Source organism: Pezoporus wallicus, unplaced genomic scaffold (assembly GCF_028554395.1).
Source record: "Pezoporus wallicus isolate ANWC-B61680 ecotype Strahan unplaced genomic scaffold, APGP_CSIRO_Pwel_v1 contig_11133, whole genome shotgun sequence".
NCBI lineage: Eukaryota > Metazoa > Chordata > Aves > Psittaciformes > Psittacidae > Pezoporus > Pezoporus wallicus.
The window spans coordinates 504,965-531,374 of NW_026636583.1; the positions used below are offsets into that span (position 1 = coordinate 504,965).

The 26,410-nt window shown below is 50.3% G+C and overlaps 1 protein-coding gene across 2 annotated transcripts in view; it reads right to left on the reverse strand.

The window, feature by feature from the left end:
* Positions 1-26,410, reverse strand: part of LAMA5 (laminin subunit alpha 5) — an 83,248-nt gene that overhangs the window by 44,677 nt on the left and 12,161 nt on the right. For both annotated transcript variants that reach the window (XM_057400857.1, XM_057400856.1), the window contains exons 3-5: positions 3,665-3,782; positions 616-734; positions 96-266 (exon numbers count right to left, since the gene is read on the reverse strand). In XM_057400857.1, coding sequence (XP_057256840.1) covers positions 96-266; positions 616-734; positions 3,665-3,782 — 408 coding nt within the window. The remainder of the gene's footprint in view (positions 1-95; positions 267-615; positions 735-3,664; positions 3,783-26,410) is intronic.

Sequence of the window (26,410 nt, forward strand, 5' to 3'; positions counted from 1 at the left end):
GGGCAGCATCCAGGGATGTCTTCTCCCCAGAGGTGGCATGCACAGCCCTCCAACACTTCCATCTCATTAGCAAGAGGTATCAAGGTCTGCCTTACCCTCCTTGTCACTGTAGGGTCCCTTAAAGCTTTGCCCATGAGGTGCCCGAGCAGCGTGTTGGTCTGCAGGAAGCGCAGTCTGATGTTGGTGGCCTTCGTGAAGTTCCGCAGGAGAGGCGAGTAGGAGAAGTTCATGGCTCCTGGGCGCCCGTTCACCAGAGAGACAACAATCTGTGAAGGCAAGGAGGGAAAAAGCCACATTGGATGGGGCTTGGAGCAACCTGGTCTAGTGGAAGCGTTCCTGCCCATGGCAGGGGGTGGGAACCAGATGATATTTAAGGTCCTTTTCAACCCAAACCATTCTGTGACTCTATGAAAACAAATCTGTGAGGTGGAGGAAATTAACCCCTCCCTCAGCCGATCCCAATCCTTATCTCCCTTCAAGACAACTGAATTGGTTCCCTGCCAGCCTCATCTGGTTTAACTGAGTAGTTTAAGTGGCATCCAAAACTCAATAAGAACACCTCTGGTCACCGAGAAACCCTGGAGACCCCAGGGGACGGAAACGTGCAGCTCTCACCTCCCCATTTTCTAAAGGCACAATCCGGGAGTATTCTGTGGTGCAGATGGCGTGGTCATCCCTGGTGATACGATCCACTGTTTGCAGTCCAAACTTCTCAATGCAGTCCCTCTTGGAAGCTGTTCATCCACCAGAGATGAGAGAAAAGGAACAATTCAGAGCCCTGTATTGGTTTCTCCCACACTGCTTGTGCTGAACTGAGGAAGGGCTCTGTGCTGCTAGAGCTCTGCTGATGGAGGAGCTTGTACCATCATATTCACATGGCTCCTTAAGGTCCCAAGGAGTGAGCCAGCACAGAACCACACAGTGGGAGCAACCACAAGCCATAGTCATCACAGAAATGCCAAGGGCACCCATAACCACCCTTTGGCGACAGCAATCTAGGGCTACTGCCACTAAGTGGCAATGCAAGGCTGGCTAAAGGCCGTCACACTGCTGGCCCTGCAACCTGCTTTGGGAACTGCATGCCAAGGCTCTCCTTGCTGCTGTAGGAATGTCCTGGCTTCTCTGCACGGCTCCTCCTGCAAGTCCAGCGCGCTCGTCCCCAAGGATGTCTGACATCCCTGTGCTGGCAGAGCCAAGTGAACATGGTGGGGCAGTTCGGGACCCCATTGTGCAGGATGGTGAGCACCAGGATCTACCCATGCCAAAACCCACACAGTGCCGCTCTCAGGGACTGTTCCCCCAGGGAAGAGTCTGGGGCAAAGGCTGTTCCTTCCTAATCCCGTTTCACCTGTGCCAGGAGCTCTCAGCAGTGCAATGTTCCCGAGGGAGAAGAAAGAGAAGGCAGCCAACAGAACCTGCTGCTCCTGCCAGCGCTGCTCAGCTCACAGGGAGCTGCTGGGGAAACATCAACCTGATTCATGGGAATAATCCCTCAGATCTGTTGCAATGTGCCCCCAGAAGGCATGCCCGTCACTCCACGTGCTGCACCAGTAGGCTAAGCCAGTCAGGAGGAACAGGAAGGGGGGAGCACACTGAGCTACTGCCTCCCCTGCCTTCACCTCTCTCTGTTACTTCATCTCCAGCAACGTGGCCTCACTCCATGAAACACTGTTTTGGCAACAGCAGGAGCTCAGTTGCATCCACAGGAAGATGGTGTGGAAACATTTAACATCAGGTCCCTGGCCACCAAGCTTTAGCTTCACCAGATGCTTTTTTAAAGGCAATTTATTCTGAAGCCCCAGGTGAGGAGCCTGTCACCACTGGCTCAAGATGATGGATTTCCATCATTTTGTGGCTGGGCATGGAGACAAGATGCTCAGCAAGAGCAGCTAACTCAGAAAAACCAAAGAACTCCTCCAGTTACTGCAACCTGCACAACCATGTGAGCCAGAGACCGGGCTCTTTGACCTAAACCAGAGCAACCCATCAGCCTTAAACCACAGCAGTGCTTTAAGGGAACAAACTGCAGAAGCCTACCCTAAGCAGAGGAAAGGGCAGAGTCTCACTGTGCTATGGCTGCCTGCCCCTCCACGGCGGCACTGCCCAGCAAAGGGAGACAAAGTGGGCTGATCCTGCACAACACGATGAGCTGAGGCTCTATGGGCCTGCATGGGCAGCTGAGACTGAGCATCTTTCATGTCCTGTCCCCATTTGAAACGCTGTGGGGGGAATCCTTCATGCAGATAAACACCACCACCAGTGGTGATCTCCCCAGCGTTCCTGCCTCTCCTTTGGTGGCCAAGGAAAGCACGGAGCTCCCTGCCATGATGCATGGAGGATTTGCATTGCCACGGTCCCTCCAGAGCCCTTCAGCTGCACCAGCAGATGCTTTCCATGAGTCACTCCCTGACCCCACAGGGATAAGCCCAAAACCACTTCAGCAGCCTGGCTGGGGAGCACGGGGCAGTCTGGGGAATCCATCAACCCCAGTGATGAGCAGGGCTCGAGGGGCAGCGCTGAGCCCATGGGGATGGTGTCACCCAGGGCACGGTCACTGGTGTCTCTGGAGGACGCTTCAGTTTCTGACAGCTCTTGTTACTGAGCTGAGCAGTGTTTTTATTAGACCACCTACAGAACTCCCCAGGCCAAAAATAAACCTCTGCAAAGGACTTGTTGTGCTAGCAAATCTGGCAGGTTTTGGAGCAGCCACCTCTTTATTTCCATGGGAATTTTCCACTGGGCTGGATCACTGCACGTCACTTCTCAAGGGGGGGTGGTAACGGGAACTGGTGTTGCAGGAGGGAAGGGGACTCCAGCCATTGCAGCACGGCCACTGCACACAGAAACAAGCAAGTGGGGCAAGAGCTCCCTGCTCAGCCCCAGATCATGCAATAACATGACTGTAACAGACCCCAAGATGCTTCTTGCTGCACAAAAAAAGGCCAGCAAACCTAAAGCACAGGCTGACAGGTAAGCCAGAAATATGAGCCTTTAGGGGCAACCCACAGCAAGGCCTCTGAGGGCTCTGAGGTCCGTCCCTGCCAGGTTTTAAGCTCTGGCTGTAGATCTCAACTCACATCTTCTCCCAATTACTGGGGCTGCTTCAGGGAGGAACTGGTGGTTAACAAGTTCCTCAGCATCTGGCTACCCCATAGACCCTTCGGGAGAAGGGGTTTGTAGAAGCAGCTGTTTCTACAAAGGGATCAGGTTTTAATCAGAGAAGTCAAATGCACAGACTGGATCTCTGCAGCCACTGTTTGCAGCCTCTGATCCCACCTTGCGCAGTGGCAGGAGAACAGTTCCCTGCCCTGCACAGGCTGTACCTGATCTCCAGTGCTGATAAGCACAAAGGGACTGTTTTCTGCATCCAGGCTTTTCTGTTACTTGGAAGCTTGTTTGCTTCTGGAGGAGCTAAAATACATCAGTCTGGATGCGGTACAGGACAGACAGAGAGGACGGCAGGGAGGAGATGATAAGAAATCTCACGTTCCAGACCTAGACAAGCAAGGTCCAACTGTGCCAGCCTTGGCATCCACATAGATTTGGGTGAGCACCAATGAGTATTCTCTAAAAAACTCCAACCGCAGCCTCAAAGAGCTGCCTTCACCATGGCTCCACCACCTGGCCTGAGGCTGCAGCTCCCTTGGAACACTGGCATACTTACAGGCAAAGTACTGCCAGGGCTCGTAGGTAAGGCCAAAGTCAGTAGATCTCTCCAGCACCCAGAGGTCAGGACGAGGGGAATTGGCAAATTTGATCAGGACATACGCTACGTGGAAGAGCTGGAAGAAAGGAACACAGAGTTAGTTGGCTGCTCAAAGCATTGTGAAAACCAGGGAGAGCTTAGAGGGATCCAAGCTGAATACACGAGCTGGCACTTTGCAGATGCTGCTGCTCACAAGCAGCCTGCAGAGCAAAATCCTCCATATCTAAAAGGATCGTAGTATGACATGGCTGCTGCAGAGCCAGATTAGGGAGCTCAGCTCCCACCAGAATGCAAACAGAACACAGACTCTGTAGCTATGGGCTGTACTTAGGAGGTTGTGCTAGGAGACACCTTAGACTTAGCCTTGCCCGGAGCAGGCAGCACTACAATACATAGCACTATAGGCATGAAGCTGTTCTGTGGACCTTGGCTTTTGGGTTGTTCTTGGGGTAACAGGCTCCCACTGAGCCTTGCACACAATACTACAACATCCTGACTTCTATTTCATGTTCTTAAGGCTCTCCACATAGCAGCTCCCCTTCCCCAGGTGCCACAGGGAGGGGAGAGCAGCACTTGCTTGGGCTGCTCCCATCTGTCTGGACACTGATGTGTGCACACACACCCCTGCCAAGCATAAAATAAACGTACTCTTTAAAGAGCTAAATATCACTGCTGGAAGGAAACAAAAGCCACAGCAGAATTTCCCTTCCCCGGCTGGCACAGGCTCGCTCCAAGAATCCCCACTCCATCATCCTGTCACAAAGTGATATTTAAAGGCAAATAAAGTTCTGTTATCAAAGTAAATTCCTAACGTCAAAAACAACCCAAAAGGGAGTTTAGCAGTTGAAAAGCAGAGATTTATAGCTCAGGAATCTCTCCTCATACAAAGGCGGTGCTGTATGAGCATACATCCCCACAAAGACTAACAGGTATCCAGCGGGACACTTGTACAAGGGCAGGAAAAGGATGGCTCCCTGCCTGTCTCAGCTCTCCTGCCCCTGCCGTCACCATCTGCGGAGGGGCCAGAACAGCAGCCTGAAGCTCAGCTCTGCCCCAGCCACACACAGCGCTGAGCCAGAGGATGAGCATTAATAATAACAAGCCTCCAATGCAGCCATGAAAATCCATGGAGGACTTGTTAAAGGGAAAAAGAGACAAGGAAGAGGCATTTAAATCTACCAAGTCATCCATAACACCCATCTTGTTATGGTCATTCAGCTGAGGGGTCTGAGGGCTGTTGTGTGGGTATGGAGCGAGAAGACAAGCGCACTCATCCCTGTGGACTGGCATCAGTTCTTTCTCCTCCTCAGCAGGACACACAGACAAAAACTTCCTCAGGCTCCTGCTGGATGCTCCCCTGGCTCCGGTGCAGCCTCTCCTCCTCTTACCAGGGGTTGCTCTGGTTCCCACGGCAGGCTGGCACCTGGACTTACACGTAGGGGCAGACTAAAGGGACTCCACACAGATGCTCAGGATGGAGTGAACTCTGCATGATCCTGAAGCACAGCAGGTCAGAGGCCAGCTGTGGATGCGCAGGAGGATGGGATTTGTCACTACTATCAGGGTTTGCACTGGTAAGGACTGCTGCCATCTGGAATTAAGATATCAAAGTGGTCACCCAACACAGCTCCCTGCTGTCAAAAGACTTGCAAGCAGACTGAGAAAAACCAGACCTAAATGCTGCCTTACCTCCCCTCTGCAAGCTCCATGATGTAGTCAAGGAACATGAAATGAAGCTTTTTTGGAGGAGCAGCATTTTCTGCCTGTTTACCCCCTCTGCAGAGCTGTTATTTGTTAGTGAAGCCCAAGAGGCTGCAGCTCAAGCAGCTGCTTCCTCTGTGGGACCAGTTCTCACAGCTCAACATCTGCCTCTTGGCACGGAAACAGGGCTGACACCAACCAGTGAAGTTCAGTTACACCTTCCCTCCACTGTAAATCCTCCTCTAGCTTTATTCTACAGGGAATAAACGAATGCTGCTGCTGGAATCTGGCATAGCTTTTAGGTGGACAAAATTCACTGCAGCTCCCATATAGCTGCACGCATTCTGGTCCCAGGCACCAGGAGAGCCTCTGCCCTGAATGAACAACAACCACAAACACAACGCTAGCAATGTGAGGCATTTCCCTATCTTCTGCATTTATCCTTTTGCACAACCAGCTCCGAGTTCATCATCAGTGAATCCCTGGAGTTTCTGGGGGGTCCTCACTGTCCAGCTTCGTACTGGAAATAAAATGTTCCTTATGAAATGTCCTCCAGTCCAAACTCCGCACGCTTTTAGGAGCTCTCAGAAATCCCCTGCCTCTGGAGAACACGGGTTACGATCCAGCCAAACCAGCGCCTGGGGAGAGTCAGCTTTTACACACTGAGAATTGAAGCAAAACCAAGCCTGGGGCTCAGGGCTTTGCAAAGTGCAAACAGCAGCCAAGAAAAGAACCAGTGCTGCTTGGTTGCTGCGTGCACTCCTGGGACAGGGGAGTGGCAGGGTCGGGCACGCACAGGCTCCTGACCCGCACGAGCCCTCTCAAGCTGGAAGACGATGTAGCTGGTTTCAGGACATCTGAAGTCATGGGAGACACGTCCACGCATTGGGCACTGGGGAGAACTGTGTCCGTGCTTGCTGGGAGCTGAAAGGCCAGACTCAACCCCAGTGGCAGGGTTAAATATCCAAGTCCAGGGGAGCATGCCAACTATTTATTGCTGCTTTTCACAGGAAAGAACATCTGGCTTCTTACTGGATAGTGCTGGGCCAACTACAGTATCTCAGCTAAAGCCCAGTTTGGATATTGCTATCCTGCACTCAAAGCCAAACATGATTCCTGAGCTCCGTACCCAAACCCATTGCTAGCGCTGCTGCATGCTGTCAGACTGCTGCTGTTTTGTTCCAGTCGTGACTGCAATTTTAGGACACAAAGAAGGCAGCCAACATGTACACTCACTGCCCTCTATGCCCATTCCTGGAGCACCCCTCCCCTCCATGGAGCACTGAAAACATCCAGGAGTCTGACTGCAGTGAACCCCATCCTGGAACAGGAGCCGTATCCTGGTATTCAGAGGCATTTGTGTCACATCTGGCCCGGCCCCTGTCGCTCCATCCCACATCCTTATCTTGCAGAATATCAGATCCTGCCGGAAAACATCAAGGCAGATTGCTGCTTCCAGTGCATGTGCTGAGAAATCTCAGAGAGATACAGAGATGGAGCAGTAAACTCTAAAAATAGAGCTGGCACAAAAGCCAGACTTTTCATTCCATGTTTAGTTCCAGTGCGGTTCTGCCCAACTAATATTGCAAGAGAAATGGTTGGTTTTTTTCCAAAGCCTTGATTTAGCTCCCATTATCAGTCAGATGAATAAAAACCTCTATGCTCCCAGCCCCTTAGGCAAATTTTTTCCCTTCTCTATGGAGGAAGGAGGTGAAGCACCAGATCTGATGCACACACTTGTCTCCAGTCAAGCAGATCCCTTGTTCTCACCCCTATAAAATCACACCAGGTACAATTCAACCTTTGACTGTAGCTTGGGCTTACATGAAATGAGTTTTCAGCCAGGAAATTGTGACAGTATTTCAATAAGCAACCAGCTTTCTCTGAAGATAGTAACATCCCTCCATCCAGCTGCTGCTGTGTTAGTGCGTTTGGTGTATTTCCTTAGTAACAATCACTTGTGGCTGCCCCAGTGTCCAGAAGGATGGAGCAAGTCCTGGAGCCAGCAGAGGAAGACGGAGATGAGGGCATTTGCTCCATCTCCCACCCACTCCAGCCCTTTTTGTGTGTTTGGGTAGTGAGCAGCTTTATCCAGCACCAAAATCCCATGCAAATCTAACTCTCAATTACTGCCCTGTGTGAGAGTTTGAAGATTTGAGGAGTAAAACCGGAACCCCGTGAGGCAAGAGAGGAGCAGCACGTGCTTTGTCCGTCCATCCATCTACCTACCGATGTAAGCAGCACATGGTGGCAAACTTGCACATTTCTCTTGTATTCTCTCCCTCAAGACACTGATCCCAGTTCTCCAGCTCTGGGAGGCACAGGCGGAAAACAGGAGAGCAAAGATGGACCCAGCTACATCCCACGTTTCTTTAGTGAGGGATTTAAGTCCCACTGCCACTCCTCCGAGGTGCCACAAAGCCACACAGTAACGTTTAATATACAAAAGTCAATTCCACATTGTTGTAACATTGGCAACTACATGTGGACAAACAGCAAGAGAGGCCCTTGTCTGGCCCTCTGTCAAAGAGGTACGAGCAGGCAGTGCTGGCCAGGAGCTATGTGTAGCTCTGTTCCCGGCCCCGGAGCACACGGGGGTAGTTTATATAGTAAACCACTCTAATTTTCCTTAGGACAGATTTATTACCTTTCGTGTTGACTTATTAAATAGCACCATGTAAAAACAAAGCAGTTCATCTTTTCCTAACTGCTGCTAAATATCCCTGCAGAGTGTGCGTGTGGATAGCGTTACCAGCACTGCCGTATTCCTGCTTGGGATTTCCTGGAAGGATCGGATAGAGCAGGCGAGCAGGTGCTGCTCAGTGCATGGGCAATAAATCCCACTCTCAGGGGCACATGAGGCCTCCTGGATACACACAGCAGGGCCAGAAGCAGCAGCCAGCAGCAGTTTGGGGTGTACTGGGTCACGCACAGCAGCTCCAGACACAGAATCATAGAATCACATCCGCAAAGCCCAGTCTGAAGCAGAGACCACAGGAAAAACCCAGATGAACCATTTCACAACCACTGTGTAAAGTGCTTTGGGTCTTTTTTCCTTCATTTTTCCTCAAAGCTTTCAATCCTTTTGCTTCCCTTCAATCCCATCCATTCCTTGGCCCAACACTGCTGTTACAAGCCCAAACCTGGAAGATGTGGCAGAGGCCAGAGCCTGGATGAGGTTATTGGTCCATAGCACCAAGGAAAAGCAGCTCCCTTGGAGCACAGGTCACCTCTGCCCAGCTAAAGCTAGTAAGCAACCAAACCTCTTCATCCACCTTTTCTCTCTGCACACAAGCACGTGGAAGGTGGGAAAGCCTGGGAAAGGCAGAGAGCTTTGGCTTGCTTCGAGTTGCTCTGGGTCAGCGATCTGCCCTTTTTGCATCTTTTGCCTGTAATCATTTATTCTCATGGAAGCAATGGATTTACTCATTAACAGCCTGACATCCCCCTGCTGTCCTACAGCACATTGATTTCTTCCCGGCACATACATCAGAATCCTTTTCCAAACTCTCACATGTAGGTGCTGGTAAGTGTGTGCCTACCTTTTCTTTCCAATCACACAAGAACTATTTCAACCTCCCTTGGCAGCAGAAGAAAGTTCCAAGCAGGTCTGGCTTTTTATCCAGTCATTTACTGCAAGATACTCAATCCCCTGAGACCAAACAAACCCTGCACAGAAAAGCACAAAAGTCAGTGTTTGAAAGATGGGTGTGAGCTGAAACACACTTTGCCTGTTCCCCTTCTTTGCTCACAGCCGCTCTTGCCTCATTCTTGTTTGTCTGCGTGTCCAATCCTCGCTCTGAAAAGGACATTTTCCCTAACTATTCATGCTGGTTCTGAAGGAGAAGGTTCCCCCATCCTCGTTATCCCAAGATTTAGATAGCCCAGTTTTAGAAACAACCATCCATCCCCTTCCACTGTCTGCAGAGCCCATTGCAACTCATCACACCCGTGCTCAGAAGCCCCTTGGGTTTGGCACACCTCTGACAGAGAACCCAGAGCTGCAGGTAGGTAGCTCTTATCTTCCCCTGGGACAAGGCAGAGGCTGCCCTGAGCCCACTGCTGCTCCAGGAGGTGACAGCATCCCCTGCCCAGCCTAGGACACACACAGACCCAAGCCCAAGGGGAGAGGATGGAGCTGCAAAGCTGTAGCTGTTCACACACCTCTGCAGGGCTGGGGAGGGAGGCGAGCACCAGACCCAGGCACAGGGAAGGGACTGGGTTTGGCACCAGCCTGTTCCCAGATTCTTCTCTCAAAACCCAAGGGCTTTATTGAGAGAGATCAAGGAAAAGCCTCTCCTGGAAACCACGGATGTGGAGCTACCAGGCAGCATGAAACCTGCTTGGTGATGTAACAGCAGCAGCCACCCAACGTCTCATGATGTTATTTTGCAAACAGTTGCTGTTCCCTCTCTAAGCAGCTTGGCTTAAGGAACAGCTGATGGAGCATTTCCTACAGAGGATTTTTCTTTAAACACCACTTCTGAGAAGGATTTGGCTCGTCCAGTTTCACACACACACTGCTTTATCTTCACAGCACCCTCCTGTGCGCACTGTCCCTCCCCAGCCCACACCATACACTCCTGCCAAAACCCCTCAGGGAACCAAATGTGCAGCACTTGGCAGGACAGAGCAGTGCCATCACTTGTGGCTCCATGAGCCCGCACAGGGCTGAATGGAAGATCTGGATAGGCAAGTGTTAGAAATAACCACCAATGGGGCAGCAGTAGAGCCTGACATGCAGCGTGTTCAGGCAGCTGACACTGAGGAGAGGGGCATGGAGGACTATGGGCAAGATGCATGTTTTGGGGAGCATCCTGTTAAATCCATGCCTGCCTGGAGCTGCAAACAGCAAGTGCCACACAGCTACACATACAGTATTCAGGGGATGCTGACACAGCAACCTGTACATGCTCAAACACAAGCTTGTGCTTAGACCCATACAGGTGGGGTCCTCCCTGAACGAGCCCTTTCTGTGTTTGCCCAACAGACACCCAAGTGCCACTGGGGACAGATATGCCCATGGTGGGTGTAGGTAACTGCAGGCATCACATCAGAGCAAAATGAGGTCAGGATAGAAGGGGATGGATGGAATCCTTTGCCCACACTCTCACTGTGCATTAGGAGATCCCCTGCACTTGGCTGAAATGGTCTTTGCAACTTCTGAGGTTGCTGGGAGAAGTGTAAAGTAACCCCTTACAGACAAGACTTAAATATTTGTCTTACAGAGCAAACTTGAACAAGCCTGGAAGGACACAGCCAGGCCAGGATGAAGGGCTCAATGCCGCACAGTGAGCTCCTGCAAATAAACCTTTGAAGTCCATTTCACTTGGCTCTATCTGGGTCATTCTCCAGTGCTCCTGCTCACATGGACAACCTCCTTCAGGAGCAGCTGGCCCCAACGCTGCCTTTGCTCAGGGAACAATCTTAAACCAACATTTCAAGAACATCAACTGGCTGCTTTGGGAAGGAAGACTCAAACAACAGACAATACACACATACAAAGGAGAGGATGGCACAATATGCTGCCACAGCATATCCCTGCGTGGCTAAAAACCCCATCTATCATGACTTCTTACTGTATATAGAGAATAAGGTCCAACTTTAAAGCAAAACCTGTCCCTGTTCCTGAACGGTGACTGAGCATCTTTGCACAGCAGGCACTAGAGCAGGGCTGGAGGAGAGCCCAGCCCAGGCCCTACCAATGATGGTTTGATGCCAAACCATCAAAGCAGTCTGTAAGGCCTTCTGGGGCATCCTCTCCTGGGTCAGAGGGAATGGATGGGCTTGGAGTCAAGAGCTGTAATATTTCTTGTAGTGACGGCCCTGCCTGGTACCTCCAGTTTATCAGCAGTCTAACAGGGTAGAAACGATGACCTTGAGCACAAGGAAAAGAAGGAATCTCATTAAAAGCCCATGCTCATCACTCTCCCAGCCAAGGACAACATTGCCATGAGAAGATTTCACCCAAGAATTTGCCAGTCATTGCTCAGAGCTGCTCCCAATCTTTCCCATTCCTTCCAGTATAATTTAACAGCAATCGGTTAGGCTGGTTAACTGTTCACCCAGCTGCAAGCACACTGATGGGCAGAGAAGAAAGTGTCCACAGTAACTGACTGTTTGCTTTCAAAACATATAGAAGGAATCCGTGACTTTGGCAGCAATCGTGATGAAACCAAGCCATTAGGACATGGCACATTCCAGCTCCAGATGTATGGGCACAGCTGGGAAGAAGTGCGAGTCCATGGTTCAGCGCAGCACGGCTCAAAGGTTCTGGGGTCCTTGGGTCCTCCAGGCTCTGCCCATGTACCTCCATGACCTTTTCTGGGATAACAGGGGGCTCTCCTGCATATCTCCTTTGATTCCCACTCTTGGAAGCAACCACCAGCTGGGGCAGGCACAGCACAGCCTGCACGATGCAAAGTGTTCACATCCTTATAAATTAAAGCCTCAAAGGATGTGAGAGCAGAGCTGCCTGTCCTGAGCCCAAGCTCCCACACAACTAAGTAGGAATTTCAGCGTGCACTAGGCCAAAATTCCTCAACTTCCTCCAAACAAACAGCTCCTCACTAAGAAATCTAGTCTGACCTTTCATACCACTTCAGTTCTGATGCTCTGCAATGCAGCAGCAGAGCCATCCATTTGCACAATTTCAACATGAAAACAGTGTGGACCACTGCAGATCAGCTTGGGAGAGCTGAAGCAAATCATTGTGTGGCACGATACATGGCACCTACATTGTACTGCTGTCTAAGCTCAGCAAACACTGTTCGTGGCTAAGTAACACCCCAGTAAAGATGGGGTGCCTACTAATGCAGGGTATTTCAAGCCAAGCAAAGAAACTGGCACATTCACAAAGGAGAGTCTGTCTGGTTCTCAGTTTGGGTCCAAACTGGGCTGGAAGCAGACAGCCCAAGATGCATCTCAAGCTCCTATGAGATACAGTGCTCAGCATCCTTCAAGAATGGATTTTGGCTTGAAAGTGTCTTAAACCCCCTGGAGCCAGTGTGACCCTGCAGCCAGCTCCCATAGCTCTGTATCTGCCCATCACCACTCTGCTTTCAACACCTCCCGAACTCAGGCAGTTAGAGAAACCTGCAATGCAGACAGGCAGAGACCTCTCTCCCTTAGGTTAACAAATCCCTAATGATGCAACACCAAATTCCCAACAAGCTGGGGTGGAAGGGTAGAAAACCAAGACAAAAGGCACAGTGATGAACTTGTCCTCTTTGTGAAAGTGTCAGACATCACAAGATGGATTCCTGGCACAAGAATGCAGAGGAGGAAAAGCTCAAGAGGTTACATGAGAGACCTTGTGATTTAGGCCAGGTATAAGAGCAAAATCCCTTAAATGGCCTAAGATTAAAAACCTAAGAATTCAGTGAAGCAATACACACATCATCCAGCTCTGAACATACAAACTGATATCTAATGGATGGTCCCAGTTAAACTAGAAGGTGCTTGAGGTACATGACAAGCCAAGCTAGCTGTGCAGAGAGAAATAAGCATCCCAAAGGCAAGAAGCTCAGCTTTCCTTGAACCTCCCAGCCTGGCAGTTCACTCGTATTCTCTGAAGTGCATTATCTCTACTTGCAGGGTTTACTCCAGCCTTGTGCTATCATCTTATTTCCAGCCTCTTCCTGCCCCAGCTTCAAAAAGAACGTCTAACATCACAGAACAGTATGAATGAGCTCAAAAGAAGTCCAGACTCTTTGGCAACCCAACTATCCAGCACACTTTCAAAGGCAGGATGGGGTTTTGCATGCAGAGATGAGGAGAAGCACCACCCCTGGCTAGTGAAGACAGGTTAACTACAGAATTCCCCTAGCACCTTGAGCACAGCTTGACAGGTAAAGAAAGCACTGGTCAAACCAGACCAACCTATCTGCAGCCCATCACTGATCTCAAGCTTGGCAGCACCTACCAGACTCATGGGAGAAGGAGGAAAGGCAAAAACATCTCAGCCATGTTTGTGCCAGGACCATCAGACATGGTCTACTCTTGGATACAAAGCAGCCAGTCTTCAACCCTTTTTGGACAACCATGAAGCAGTTGATTCCTGCAGTTGTATCTGTGAGAGCGCACTGAAAAGTGCTCCCAAGGAGCTGGAGGAAGCAACCTTCTCTCTCTGGGTGAGGAGACCATGTCCCAGAGAAGACTTTTTCTATAGACAACATGTACTCATGACTACTGAGAGAAATCTCCATGCCTGTCAGACCAGCAAGGTGGATCCCAGGCAGCCTTCTTCCCTGACAGCATTACAGGATGCACACATCTGCCCCACAGCAGCAGTCAGGCACCAACAAGATGCCTCAAAAGGCATCTGAGCTGCCCCCCTCAGCAACGTGCAGGACAACAGCCCCTGCAGCCCTTTTCCCCCACCAGTTTAAATAAAACTCCCAGACCAGAACATCCCAGCACTCCCACATAGCCCAGGGCTCACCAGGCACAGCCAGAGCCCAGCCTTCTGCTATGGGATTGTTGCTCAAGCCTGTATCCACCCAGGAAGAGCTGGTTATGACAGCAGAGGCTCCACTCGAGACAGACGTAATCTCCCAAGATAAGGCTTGTCTGTGCTGAAAGGAAATTGGCTGCTTTGTTTCAAACCAGAGCTCCATTGTAAGTACCTTTGTGCATACGCTCGCATCTCCTCCTCCGAGCTGCTCGTCCCCATGGGTCAGCACTGAATAAATCACTGCAGCAGCTCCCGGCCAGCACAACCCATGGTGCTGAGGGCTGAGGTCTTCTATGAACCCCTCCTGGGACAGACTTAATTGGACCCTTTAGACTCACTTCACATTTCCAAGAGAGGCCACAGTCCCCTCAGCACTATTTGCTCATTGCAGAAGAAAACTCAAGAGCTCTATCCATCAAAGCCTGATGCTAATGAAGACCAGTATCCAATTAGCAATGCCCCAACTGCCTCCTCAGGGGGCTCTGAAGCCCAGATGTGCTGCAGGGTGTTCACCTACTCTGGCTATGCTGCAAGTCTCTTGCAAAGCAGCTTCGAGGTCATCCAGGCTATTCAAGTTTTGGGCTATTTTTAGGGCTCTGAATTATGCAGGGATATCCGGGAAGACCTCACAGATCTAGCCCAATTCCCACAGAGCTCAAGACCAAACTGCTCACAAACTCATGTTATCCTCAAGGGTTTTCTATTAATGTTTGGCTTATGCCCTCCTGCTTCTATTGGTATTTTAATTCCTTTAAAAAATTCTTATTAAACATTACTTTAAAGTAAAAAATATGCTGCAGTCTTTGTGGGCAAAATGGATTTTAAAGCATTCCCACATTGGGAATGAAGGTCTAAAATGCCTGAAAAGTCAATTCACATCCTGCATTCTTCTTAGCTTTGGGCTCTTACCACAAAAAAACAGAGGAGAAAAAGAGAATGGAGACATCTTTAAAGGCACATAGGCAGGAGAGAGCAGGATGGGTGATTTAAGATCCAAGTTGCCAAACTTCAGCAACACTGTTACCTCAAATCAGCTGGAATCAGTGCAAGGTGGTGCCCTGCAACCCTCCCATTTGTAGAAGTGCCCTGGCCACACTGGCCTGGCCAAGCTCACCAGAAGCATGCAAGCTGGAGCATCCTTGCTATGAGCAAAGCAACCCTGGCAGAGGAGGGAATACTCCACAAGGCTGGAATTCACCCCTCCTCCTCTTCATCCAAAATAGCCCCATTGCCAGCTTTATCAGGCTCACTCCAGAACTCAACTGTTCTGGGGTCAGATGAGGAGAAAGGAGTCGTAGGCTGGAGATGTGCTGCAAGAGCAATGTGTGTTTGTCCACAACAGGAACGCTGGGAGGCTAATGCAATGGGGCTGCCAAAGATTCCTGATCATTTCTGCTTTGGTTTTTGTTTGAGGGTTTTATCAATGCAAAAGTACCTGAAGGCAGAACCAGACACTTGGTTATTGAATCTATACCCAAAGGGAATGTGCACAGCCCATGTGTTAAGGCAAGACCACAGCGACTCCTGAGCCCGTTCATCACAGCAGCCAAGACCTGCTGCATGCTGCTGTGTGGAAAACAAGTGTTACTCACTTGCTTGTCTACAGCATATTATGTTTTGAAATATTTATTGCCATCCCAATTGGAAGAAAGAAACATTTCTCTCTTGGACATAATGAAAACCACATTTCCAGCACTTCACAGCTGGAAGCTGGAAAGGTGGCCAAAGAAAATCCCTTTTTTTTTTTTGCCTCCTTTAAAATAAGCATCTGGAAAACTCGTTTGCTGAAGAAGGGGAACCCTCCCCAACCAACCCTGGGGAAAGAGTCAATTAAAGTTGGTCACAATTCACAGGCAGGAGCTGATAAGATCGTATCGTGAGTGTGATATCAACATCGTGTTTTCTGTCTGCCCCTGGCAGCTCCACTCCGGTAGGATGAAAAGAAGCTGCTTTTAGTTAATGAAATGCAGCAGCTCCCCCAGGCAGAGGGTTCAGTATGGTTTCAATCAGCCACTGAAATACCAGGGAATTCTTTAACCTCTACCATACATCTCTTTGCCTGATACACTCTGGGAGATGCTGACATGATCCTGCTTCCCAGGGATGGCAAGTGAGCTCCCTTCCACTCCCAGCATCAAGCTGTCCCTGGGACCAGCTCCTCCAGCCTGAACCATAGCATGGGCTGGGTTGGAAAGGACCTTATGGCCATCTTGTTCCAACCCCCTGCCATGGGCAGGGATGCCTCACACTAGACCATGTCACCCAAGGCTCTGTCCAACCTGGCCTTGAACACTGTCAGGGATGAAGCATTTACCACTTCTCTGGGCAACCCATTTCAGTGCCTCAGCACCCTCACAGTAAAGAAATTCCTTATATCCAACCTGAACTTCCCCTGTTTCAGTTTGAACCCACCACCCTTTGTCCTATCACTACAGCCCCTATTGAAGAATCCCTCTCCATCATCCTTGTAGGCCCCCTTCAGACACTGGAAGCTGCTCTGAGGTCACCTCACAGCCTTCTCTTCTCCAGGCTGAACAGCCCCAGCTTTACAGCAGGAACACAGCAGAGGGAATGACAACTGGCCCAGATGAGCCCTTGTTCCCTTCCTTCCGTTCCACAGGACAGCTCCTCTTGCCCTCACAGCTCCTGCAAACCCCTGCTCTCAGATGCACGGATGGCTTTCCCCAGAGCAGCCGACGAGAACAGAAGTGCTCTGCTTTGGACATGGCTTGTCTGGGAAAATGTTTCTCCTCTCAATTTCCTGACAGGTTGGAATTCTTTTGGAGGGAGGACTCTGGGGTTGTTCCTAAAGAACGCACTGTGTTGTTGTAACTACTAACAGGAAATTGATGGCTCGCTCTGTGGTGGGACAGAAGGCAGTCCCTGTGGGGCAGGCTGCTGACTGCCCCCACCATGGATGCATCCCGTGTGCCAGTGGCACTGCTGGCTGTGCAGCGGAGACTGCCGAAAGCACTAGACACCCCTCGAAGGGCCAGCAGTAGATGCAAGGGAAGAGGGAAGGCACAAGCCAGAGCCCATCCAGCACAGTCTCCCATAGCTGTGGGGCAACCGAAGCCTAAAGCCTTCCTCTGGGTTTGCTGCACCCACCACGGACACCAAAGCCACTTCCAAAATGAAGTGTGTCACCTCCCCTCCTTATGGAATGGGCAGACCCTTCTCCCCTTTCCTCCCTTCTGCCTTACTGGAGCCCTGGCTACTGTGTACCAACCGCTGGGAGGAAAAGCTGCTTCTGGCAAATGCAAGGCACTGAGAAGCAGTCAGCTCACGCTGTTTTGCAGCATGCACTTATCTATCTCTGCAGGCAGCTGGGCTCTGCCAGAACAAACAGGACATCAAATAAACAACACATGAAGATGAAGCACGCTGCGGACACGTGCGGTCACTCCGGTCTTGAGCCCCAGCGGCTCCCGCAGCTCGGGCATCTGCAGCTGCTTTGCTCACCATAGAGCCCTGGCTTTTCTGACCTGCACAGGGATGCCTTGGAGGTAACTTGGCTGCAGAGAGCAGGTCTTGCTGCTGACAAACCCAGCTCAAACACAGCAGCTTCACTTAGCTGAGGACCGATGCTTTTGACACACCTCCAGCTACCCTGGTCAGAAAGGGTTCAGCATACAGAGAAGAGGCCAACAGCAAACAACATCACTCCTGTGAGCGTTGTGCTCAGGCAGCACTGAGCCAGCAGCAGCACTAATCCACCTGCTCACATTTCCAACACTGGATTTCTGGCTGGTGAGGAAGAGACCCGGAGGAAGAGGCACAGCCCAGAGCTCCTTGAGCCCCACAGGGTGTTTCAGGTCACACTGCTGACCCAGTTCCCAATCCGGGTGGTAGCTATTCCCACCGGCAGTGCTGCCGGCACAGCACCTGTCTCCCCTCTCCCCGTCAGCAACCTGACCCACAGCAGCTCCACCATGGACACGCTGACATCCTGTCCTGGCCCCAGGGACACTGAACCACGTCGGATCTTGCTGCTGACGTGAGATGCATGAGTTAGGATGTGGGGAAAATAAACCCCAGAGCTGTGCCAGCACCGGCACCAGACAGTGTCCCGGGGTGTGGCAGACATCTCCGGTTCCCTCCTTCCTGATGGTGTGGGTACTTAACAACTGGGTCCCACCATTGCAGAAATCCAAGCCCTTATCCCCAGTCCCTGCCCAGAAAATATCACCAGGTGGATTTATTACCCCTCAATGCAAGAAAAAGCACCACACGTACTAGTTATGGATATGGCATAAGCACTGGGTTACAAACTCAGCATGCCCTGACCACCAGTGTGTGTCCTTGCTGGAGCAAGGTGGGGTCATCAGCACTGCAGGCACAGGCAGCTCATCTCCATCAGGTTCTGGGGTTTGCTCTCCATTCAGGAGAGCACACAACAGCACACAGGGAGGTACACACTACTGACCTGCCTCCATCCATGCTGCTCCTCCATGGAGCAAGAATTAAGGACATGGGGCTGATGCTTAATTTTGGAAGCAGCAGTAGCATTGTTGCAGTATGTCCTTCTATTATAAGATTAACAAGAAGCCTTTAACAACCTGGTATGAATACCCCAAAACACCTTCAGAGCAGCCATTTAACTCCTACTGTTTGCTGACCACTTGCAGTTCTAGAGGCAAGGACCTTGCAAGGGCAATTCAGCACTGAATGCAGCACCATGTGTAACAGTGATGCAGACACCGCTGGGAAGAAGTGGCATTGCTCAGCAGGACACATGCGAACCTGAGCAGTTTGGCTCACAAGCTGTTGGAAGCTGTACTCTGTGGTCCAAGGGAGGCCGCTGCTCCCAATGGGAGCTTTATAAATATTCTCCAGGATAAACATTTGTAAATAGTGTCTTTCAACTTGCCCGAGACCAGACTCTTGATGTCCTGTTTTCAAAGAGAGCTGCCATCTTCAAAGCAGGGGAGGCAAAGCCATTCACGCAGGCAGGGTAGCTACAGCAATGCAGTTTGGCACCGCTCTCCAAAGCGGCTGTGGTGGGTGTTTATACTAGCTGTGCTGTGTGTGTCTCCCAAGCACAGCCAAAGCCTCCCAGCACTGTTCCCAGGCACAGGGAACATCGTCTCGACGGCCTCCAGAAATTGGATCTGCCTGGGGAAAGGTGATCTCCTCCATACCCTGCTGCTAAGGGACAGGGGTCACATTCTGCTAAGATCACAGCAAAGCAGGCTGGCATCTGCCTCCGAGCCTCACGGTTCATGAAATCAATATATGGGTTGTGGTAGCAATTTCACCTCCTCTGCTCTTTGAAGAGTTCCCTCCCTCCCCCTTCTGTTAGCCATGAAACCATTCCCCGGGTGGTCCCTTCCAAGGCTGTAAATTGGGTTGTTGAAAGCCTTAGCAAAAGAAAGGTCAGATGCCTTCTAAACCAAGCAAACCCCATTGTGCTAGACAACTATTTGCAATTATTCAGAGGATATCTACATCCACACTGCTGCTTGCGCCACAGCAGGCATCAAGCCTCATCCAGATGCACCCACGTTGCACCGGTTTCCCCCAGAACAGCATGATGAAGATGAAACTCTTGGTGCCATGCCCTAGACCTCCAGCTCTAGCTACACATTGAGGCAAAGGTGGTGTGAGTTGTGGAGCTGCTGCCCTTCGCTATGGTTGGTAAAAGCCCATACAGAAGAGAAACCTGTTGGGAAGCAGAGGTCAGACTCAGCACTGTCCAATTCAACGGGTCCACAAGCAAGGAAGATGCTCTTGAAGGGGCAGCCATAAAACCCAGTGTCTTCTCTGCAGGTTCAGCCACAAGCAGACAATAGAACATACACACTTATAGACATACACCTGCACATATATACACACAAGGGTCATCAAGAGCCTAGGGGCTACCAGGAGGCAATTGCATGCTGTGAAGCTACGGCTGAACACTTACTATAGGAAAGGGGAAAGAAAACAACAGAAGGAGCCACAATACTTCTCATCAGGAACAGTAATTCCATGAGGACACCAGCCACACTGTCTTTATAGGCCAAAATTAGGTTATAGGTTATAGGTTAATGTGGCCAAAAGGCACAGTGAAGTGCATGGGGCTGCTCAGTCCTGGCTTGGCAGCAGAGCCCTGTCCCAGCACCAGGCTGCAAAAGTGCATATGCTAACTGGTCCCATAGTTTGCATGGGATAACTGAAAGCACTTCCCAGGACTTCACAGTAGCCCTATTCTGATGGTTGGAAAGAAGGACAAGAGGACAGAGAGCAGAAGCAACACCACACAAGCATCTGACAGCAACTTTCAAACCAGCTTTCAGCCCCTTTCCATAAGCTGGCAGCCACATGAGAAACTGCAAATTGTGCTGCACAAACACACCACAAATCCTACTGAAAAAGAGAATGATTGCCTTGCAGAAAGCCCAGCTGCCCAGAAACTTGGGAAAACCCATCTGTCCTACAGGTGCTCCCACTGCTCCAAGCCATACAGCATCACTGCAGGGCAAGCACACATTCGCAGCTTGCTCAGCCCCTCCTGCTTCCCTGCTCCCACTGCCCAGCACTGGGAAGGAACAGAGATAAGGGGAGTGCTACAGAAAACACAAGGGCTTAAGAAAGCTGTGATTTAGTAGAGATAAAAGGTCTGGGTGTGTAAGCACACACCGCTGAAAGACCACTGCTGAAAGAAGGAAGGGCATGAGCAATGGCATGCGTGCAGGGTGGGGGCACAGCACAGGTATGTCGTTTACTTGGGAGGTTAAACACAAGTTTTCAAGCAGTAGCTGCAGTGTCTTTCTCACAGCACTGCAGTCTGACGAAGTTCATCCAACACATCTTCCATGGAAGTGGCTCTGCAGATGCTAACCTGCTAGAAATGAAACTGCAACCAAGGGGACTCTGCACAGTTCAAACCAGCTCCAGTCCCCTACCCAGCAATTCTGAACCAAGCATTTCAGCTGCCAGCCCCAGGGAGAGCATAAGCCAGGCAGGAATAATACTTGAGTGTAGCCTTTACTCTGAGCACACAATTCCCCAGGCTCCTTCATAAGACGTATTAATTCTTCACACTGTAAAGGGGAAAGCAAACAGCTTGGACATTTTTGTTCCTATGTAAGGCTCTCAAGCACATTTGCTGCCTATCTTATCAGCACAGCTTTAGCAGCCTTTCTAAGCTCTTTCAAGACTTTGGCCTTCAGAAACCTGGAGAGGGGGGTGGAAAAGCCCACTATTCATACTCACCAAAGCATAGCACATTGTCAAGAGGACATTCGTACCATCCAGAGCAAACAAATGATCCCAGCTGTACAAGATACGAGTTAAATTACAGTAAGAAACATCAATCCAGGTTCACTGTAGAAGACAATTTAAGTATTTTTAGGAGTTCCTGGGCCAGTTTATAACTGAAATTGAGAAGCCAGACAAAGGAATCCTGGTTTCTGCTGTAGACAGCTTACAGGATGGTTTAACCCGGAGTTCTGCAAGCACAGCTACATCAGCTAGGAACACAAGCTTGTCGAGATGGGCTCTCCAAAGGGAGCTGTACAAATCTGGGACCTGCTCCATGACCACCCAGTACTAAAAATAATAAATACTATAAAAGAGCTATAGTAAGACCCTTGTCAGTGCTGACAAAGCCTTGCTAAGTCTATTTAGGAAGCCCTTGGCTAAATCATGGGCTGAAAAAAGAAACACTCAAGTCCCCTTCCATAGGATACAAATAGGATCTTGTGCTTTAGATACTGGATAAGACTTGAAGCAGCTCCTGCTCCTTCTGTGGCCAACAGTGAATTAGATGTCTGTGCAGCTCCCAGAGTTTCTGGGGCCCTGGGACAGCAATGTAATGATCCCACCACAACACAGCATGCACACAGGTAAATGCCACATAATCTACAATGACAGAGGTCAAGCCTTCTGCCTTGCAGGGCACAGTAGGCAGAACGTGGTGTTAGAGCACCAGCCTGCTGCACTACCCCCTTCACCAAGGAAGGGCTGCCTCACCCTCTCTATACAGCCCATAACCCATCACTCCAGAGCCCTGGACATCATTGCTACGGCCACACCAAGGAGTTAAAACCCAGACACTGCAATTCACCACTTTTCTTGCCACCATCATCCCATGTGTTACAAAAAGGCCTTCAGCATCTGGGTGTCAGCAAGAAGAGCCTCCAGCTACAGCACACTGAACAGTGCACAGGTGACCCACCTCTTAACCACGCAACTGAATTCTCCTAGAAGCACAGACCTGCTGCAAGCTCAGCTCTCAATTCACCTAAAACCCTCCCAAGCCTCATTTGAACCTTGACAAAGCACAACTTGTATAGCTGTGACAATTCCCAAAGCGGGGATTTCAGACCCAGCCTGTCCGCAGCCCATCCAAGTCTTCGCTTGCCTTGTGTTTATGGGATAAAAAGTAGTAATAATTCAATACAAAATCCCTGTGTCATGCATTTCACTTCCAGAGCTGCAGGAAATCCATTCCAAGCTGCATGCCAGCTTCAGTCTGAGGGTTTCTTTGGGCTGTCCTTTCAGTGACAAGGAGAACAAAGCAACCTTGGCAAATGGCCACGCTAGGAGCAAATGTTTCCCCCATTCCCTTGAATGGAGTGGATATCCTGTCACAAACCTGCACACATGGGAAGGGTGAGGAGGGGAGGAAACGGAAGATGATGAATTAGCTAAAAACTGGCACAAAGTGAGAGGTCTCAGCTTGCCAAAGCCACTGAAAGGCTTCTCATTTTCCATGGCCAAATGCCAAAGCTGACGGACTCACACAAACCTCAGAGGAGTCCCTTTGGCACCAAGAGCAGTATATACCTAACTCCTACCGCTGGGTTTGGAAGAGGTTATGGATGTGCCATCTCCCACCTCATTTGTGTGCTTCTCAACCCAGTTCCAGGAGGTGGCAAATGCTATTTCCTTTCTGCTCTCAATTCCTTGTCCTTCTTACTTCCACCATGTCTATTCCCAGGGCCAAGAGATGTTGGAAGGCGCCTTTCTGAACCACGATCAGTCAGCAGCTTCATGTCCCACACATACAAAGACCCAGCTCCAAGAGGAAGAGAACCACCCTTGCACCACTTATTAGCTCCCTGCACCAAACCCAACCATCCCAAGCTTCCAAACATTTCAGCAGCATCACTTTTCAGCAATTCTCCTGCATGGGTCCTGCAAGCCTTGATACCAGTGGGTTTAGAGCCACGGCTGTTAGCACATTTCAACAAAGGCAAACCCAACCCGTGCAAGCAGGTTTATTCATCTCAAAATCAGTGTCACAGCCACGCACTGTGTTAGCATTTATCAGCAGGTTTCCCCACCATGACACTGCCATTCATAGCCGGGTTAGCTGATCCAACAGCAGCACATACCAGGGCCGCAATGGGATTAACATTCCCAATGCCACTGCTAACACCAGCAGAGACCTGCAGCTACAGCGTTTGTGCAGCAGCTCTTTCTGCTGTTTAGACATAAGGGCTCACAAGAACACAGGGTTTTACTCACAATACCCCAAGAGCCTCCTTGTATTTACAGTCCCATTTACAAAGACTTGAAGCAAACCTACTCCTCCAAGGCAGAAAGCAACGGCTGGTAAAGAATAAACTAAGCCCAGCCTGGAGTCCAGCCAAAATCTTGGTGCTCACAAAGTTTCAGTGGGTGCAGACTTTGCAAAAGCCTGGAAAAGGATTAAGGAACAGCTTTAGCAAACAGCCAGGACAACAACAGTGAAGTCATGATGAAGCCAATGACAGAGATTTCTGTTTGCAGTCATGAGCCTGTGTTTACAGTTTGCAACTCAGTGCAAATACCAGAAAGCCATTCTTTCCCCCTTCCCATCAGCGCTTGGCATCATGTGCATTTAACTAGATCCAAGAGATGCCTACGGACACATGCCAACTGTTTCTTGGTCACAGGGCATGCTCCCATCCACAGTGATGGGAACTCATAGGAACCCATAAAGACAGCTCAGCTGAGTGTGTGTGGGGGGAGCTCTGTATAAAAGCAGGCAAAGGAATGGGAAAGAGCTACTAAATACATGAGGGAAAAATGGTGGCAACTGCCAGGGTTTGGTTGTTTGCTTGTCACTGTATGGGTTATGCAAACAAGCACTGAGAAGCATCAGGATGCCAATTGAAGATGCAAAATGATTCTCAGGCAGAGCACACCAACAAGGGCAGAGTTATACACACAGGCTTGGCCAGTAGGTCTGCTCCATCAAAGATGTGGGATGCAGCACACATAGGTAGAGTAAAAGCCATCACCGAGATCTCCTAGGGTAAAGGCAACTTACTCTAATGGAAGCTGCCCTAACTTCCAGATAACCATGTATACCACACAACACAAACATACCCCTGCACCAGGAGCTCAGCTAATTCAACCTTGCTGCCAGAGTCACAGCTTCTCGGATCGATGTGGTTGGGAACAAGAAGCACGATGTTTCCTGCCACATCCAGAAGTCTCATGACTCCCATGAATGCTCTGTTACTCAACAGAGGGAAGGACAAGACAGTGAAACAACCATCCTAATGCTGCCCTCCAGAAACAATGACTGACAAGCCCCAGCAAGTCTTGTGCAGCAGCAATTGCCAGCCCCTGTTACCTGCTCATCCTCTCTGGCATCAAGCAGGTGATATCCAGTCTACCTACAGAACATATGGAACTGTTTCAGGAGAGGACTGAGAAGGAAGTGGATGCTGAGGCCCTAAAGTACACCACAGCCCCACCTCTGCTCTCCCTGTCTCTAGACGCTGCCTTTCCAAAGCAGCATTCAGGAGGCCAGGTTGGGGTGCTTGGAGAAAACCAGCACTCTGCTTCCTGTGCTGCACAAACAGGAGCTGGCACCATCCAGACACACCTTCCATTAGCAGTGACCTCATGTTAACAAGGTGCCTTTTTTTATACCCCTGTTTGGCAAGTCCTTCTATGGAGCACAAAATATCATTCCTCCCATCCTTGTCAGTCTGGTAACCAAAGTAGTCCCAAACCACTGCACCGCCCTCACCTTGTGCAGTCATCCAAGTGCAAAGGACTTGTCCTCCTCTGCATCTCCCACTATGACAAATCCCTGCTCCAGTCTCTCTAAGCCATATCCTCAGCATGCCTTCAGAAGCTGAAACTCAGTTACCAGGTCTGTGTGAACAGGCCACATTTCCCCAGTTAGCTGCCACTGATCTTAAATCTGCTCATAAGCCATTTGGAAAGACTCTTCTGTCCCATCACACCAGGCATGTGCCTCATCTTCTGTCTTCCTACTGGTCGTCTTTTTAGTTTCTATCAAACGGGAAGCAATGTACTATTTATTGCACTGCCTGGCATCACACATAGGAGGGGAGGTCTGGAATGTGAAGAGCACTGCATCCAGAAAACAGGAAACGGCTGAGGATCAAGGCTGGGCACAGCCCAGAGGCCCACATTTACGACTCTAATAAAAGGATAAGGCAGAGATGAAAGCAGGGCAGAGCCAGGCTTGGTAAAGCATCAAAAGAAAGGTGCAGGGGGCTAGAACAGGCTTGAAAGAGGCTTCTCTAAGCTGACTAGGCAGATGTTCAGAAGTGTATTTAGCATCCTGCCTGCCAGCCGGGTGGATCAGAGCCAGGACATAGCTGAATTGGGGCTCCGGAGGGCAGGAACGGCTCCTGGAAACCCGCCCCAGGAAGCGGGAAGAGCCCACTTGAGGGGCTCCTCCATGCTCAGGACAAGTGTCAAGAACTGAAGGGACTGTGCAATGCCACAGGGTGAGGGTGTCTCCCAGCACGCCTGGGTCACACCAAGACAAGAGCAGGATGTCCAGGCTCCTAACTGCATCAGTGCACACTTGGGTGTGTGTTGAGGGCATGAACTCACCCTGCTGCGGTGATGGGTGCTGGCACTGCCTGAGGAAGATGATGGACAGAAGAGAAGGACTGCACATGGCCAACAGCTGTCTTGGGGGCTCGACTCAAGAAATCATTCTCTTCTACAAACGATTTTGTACTGCAGGCTCCAGCACACAAGCTGTGCGCACAAAATGATCGAGAGATGCAGTATTCCCATTCTGGAGACAAGGCAAGGCAAAGCACAGAAAATAACCCACTTACTCAGCTACCATCACACTGCACGTCAGAGCTGTGATTCCCTCCTGCTCCACTGGGTTCACTGACCTCCACACAGCGCTCCCTGTAACATCAGCTGGAGCAGGAAAACACAACGCTCCGACCCAGACAGATTGGGTCTGTTTTAGCTTGCCTGGTACAACCACAAACACACTGGACAAAGCTGACCCTGCAGCACTTTTATGTGCACACATTCATGCTCTTGTTTACCAGCCAAGCAGCCACTTTCCAGGAGAACAGCAAGAAATGGCAGGGTTTGCCTTCCAGCTATTCCTTACACACTAAAGCCTCCCTTACAGCAGCTTGCAGCTCGCCTGACCTCTCCCCAGCTCCTGCTCTCCCCGAGGCTTTCTCCTAATCTTTGAAGAATCCCAGGGAGCTGAGGCAGGAACGGGCAGCCTGGAGGGAAGGGGGAGCTCACCACCACCATCAGCCTCCTTGTTTCTCATCACGCCAGCATTAAACATAGGCAACAGTAAGTGGGGAGAAACGACAGTGGAAATC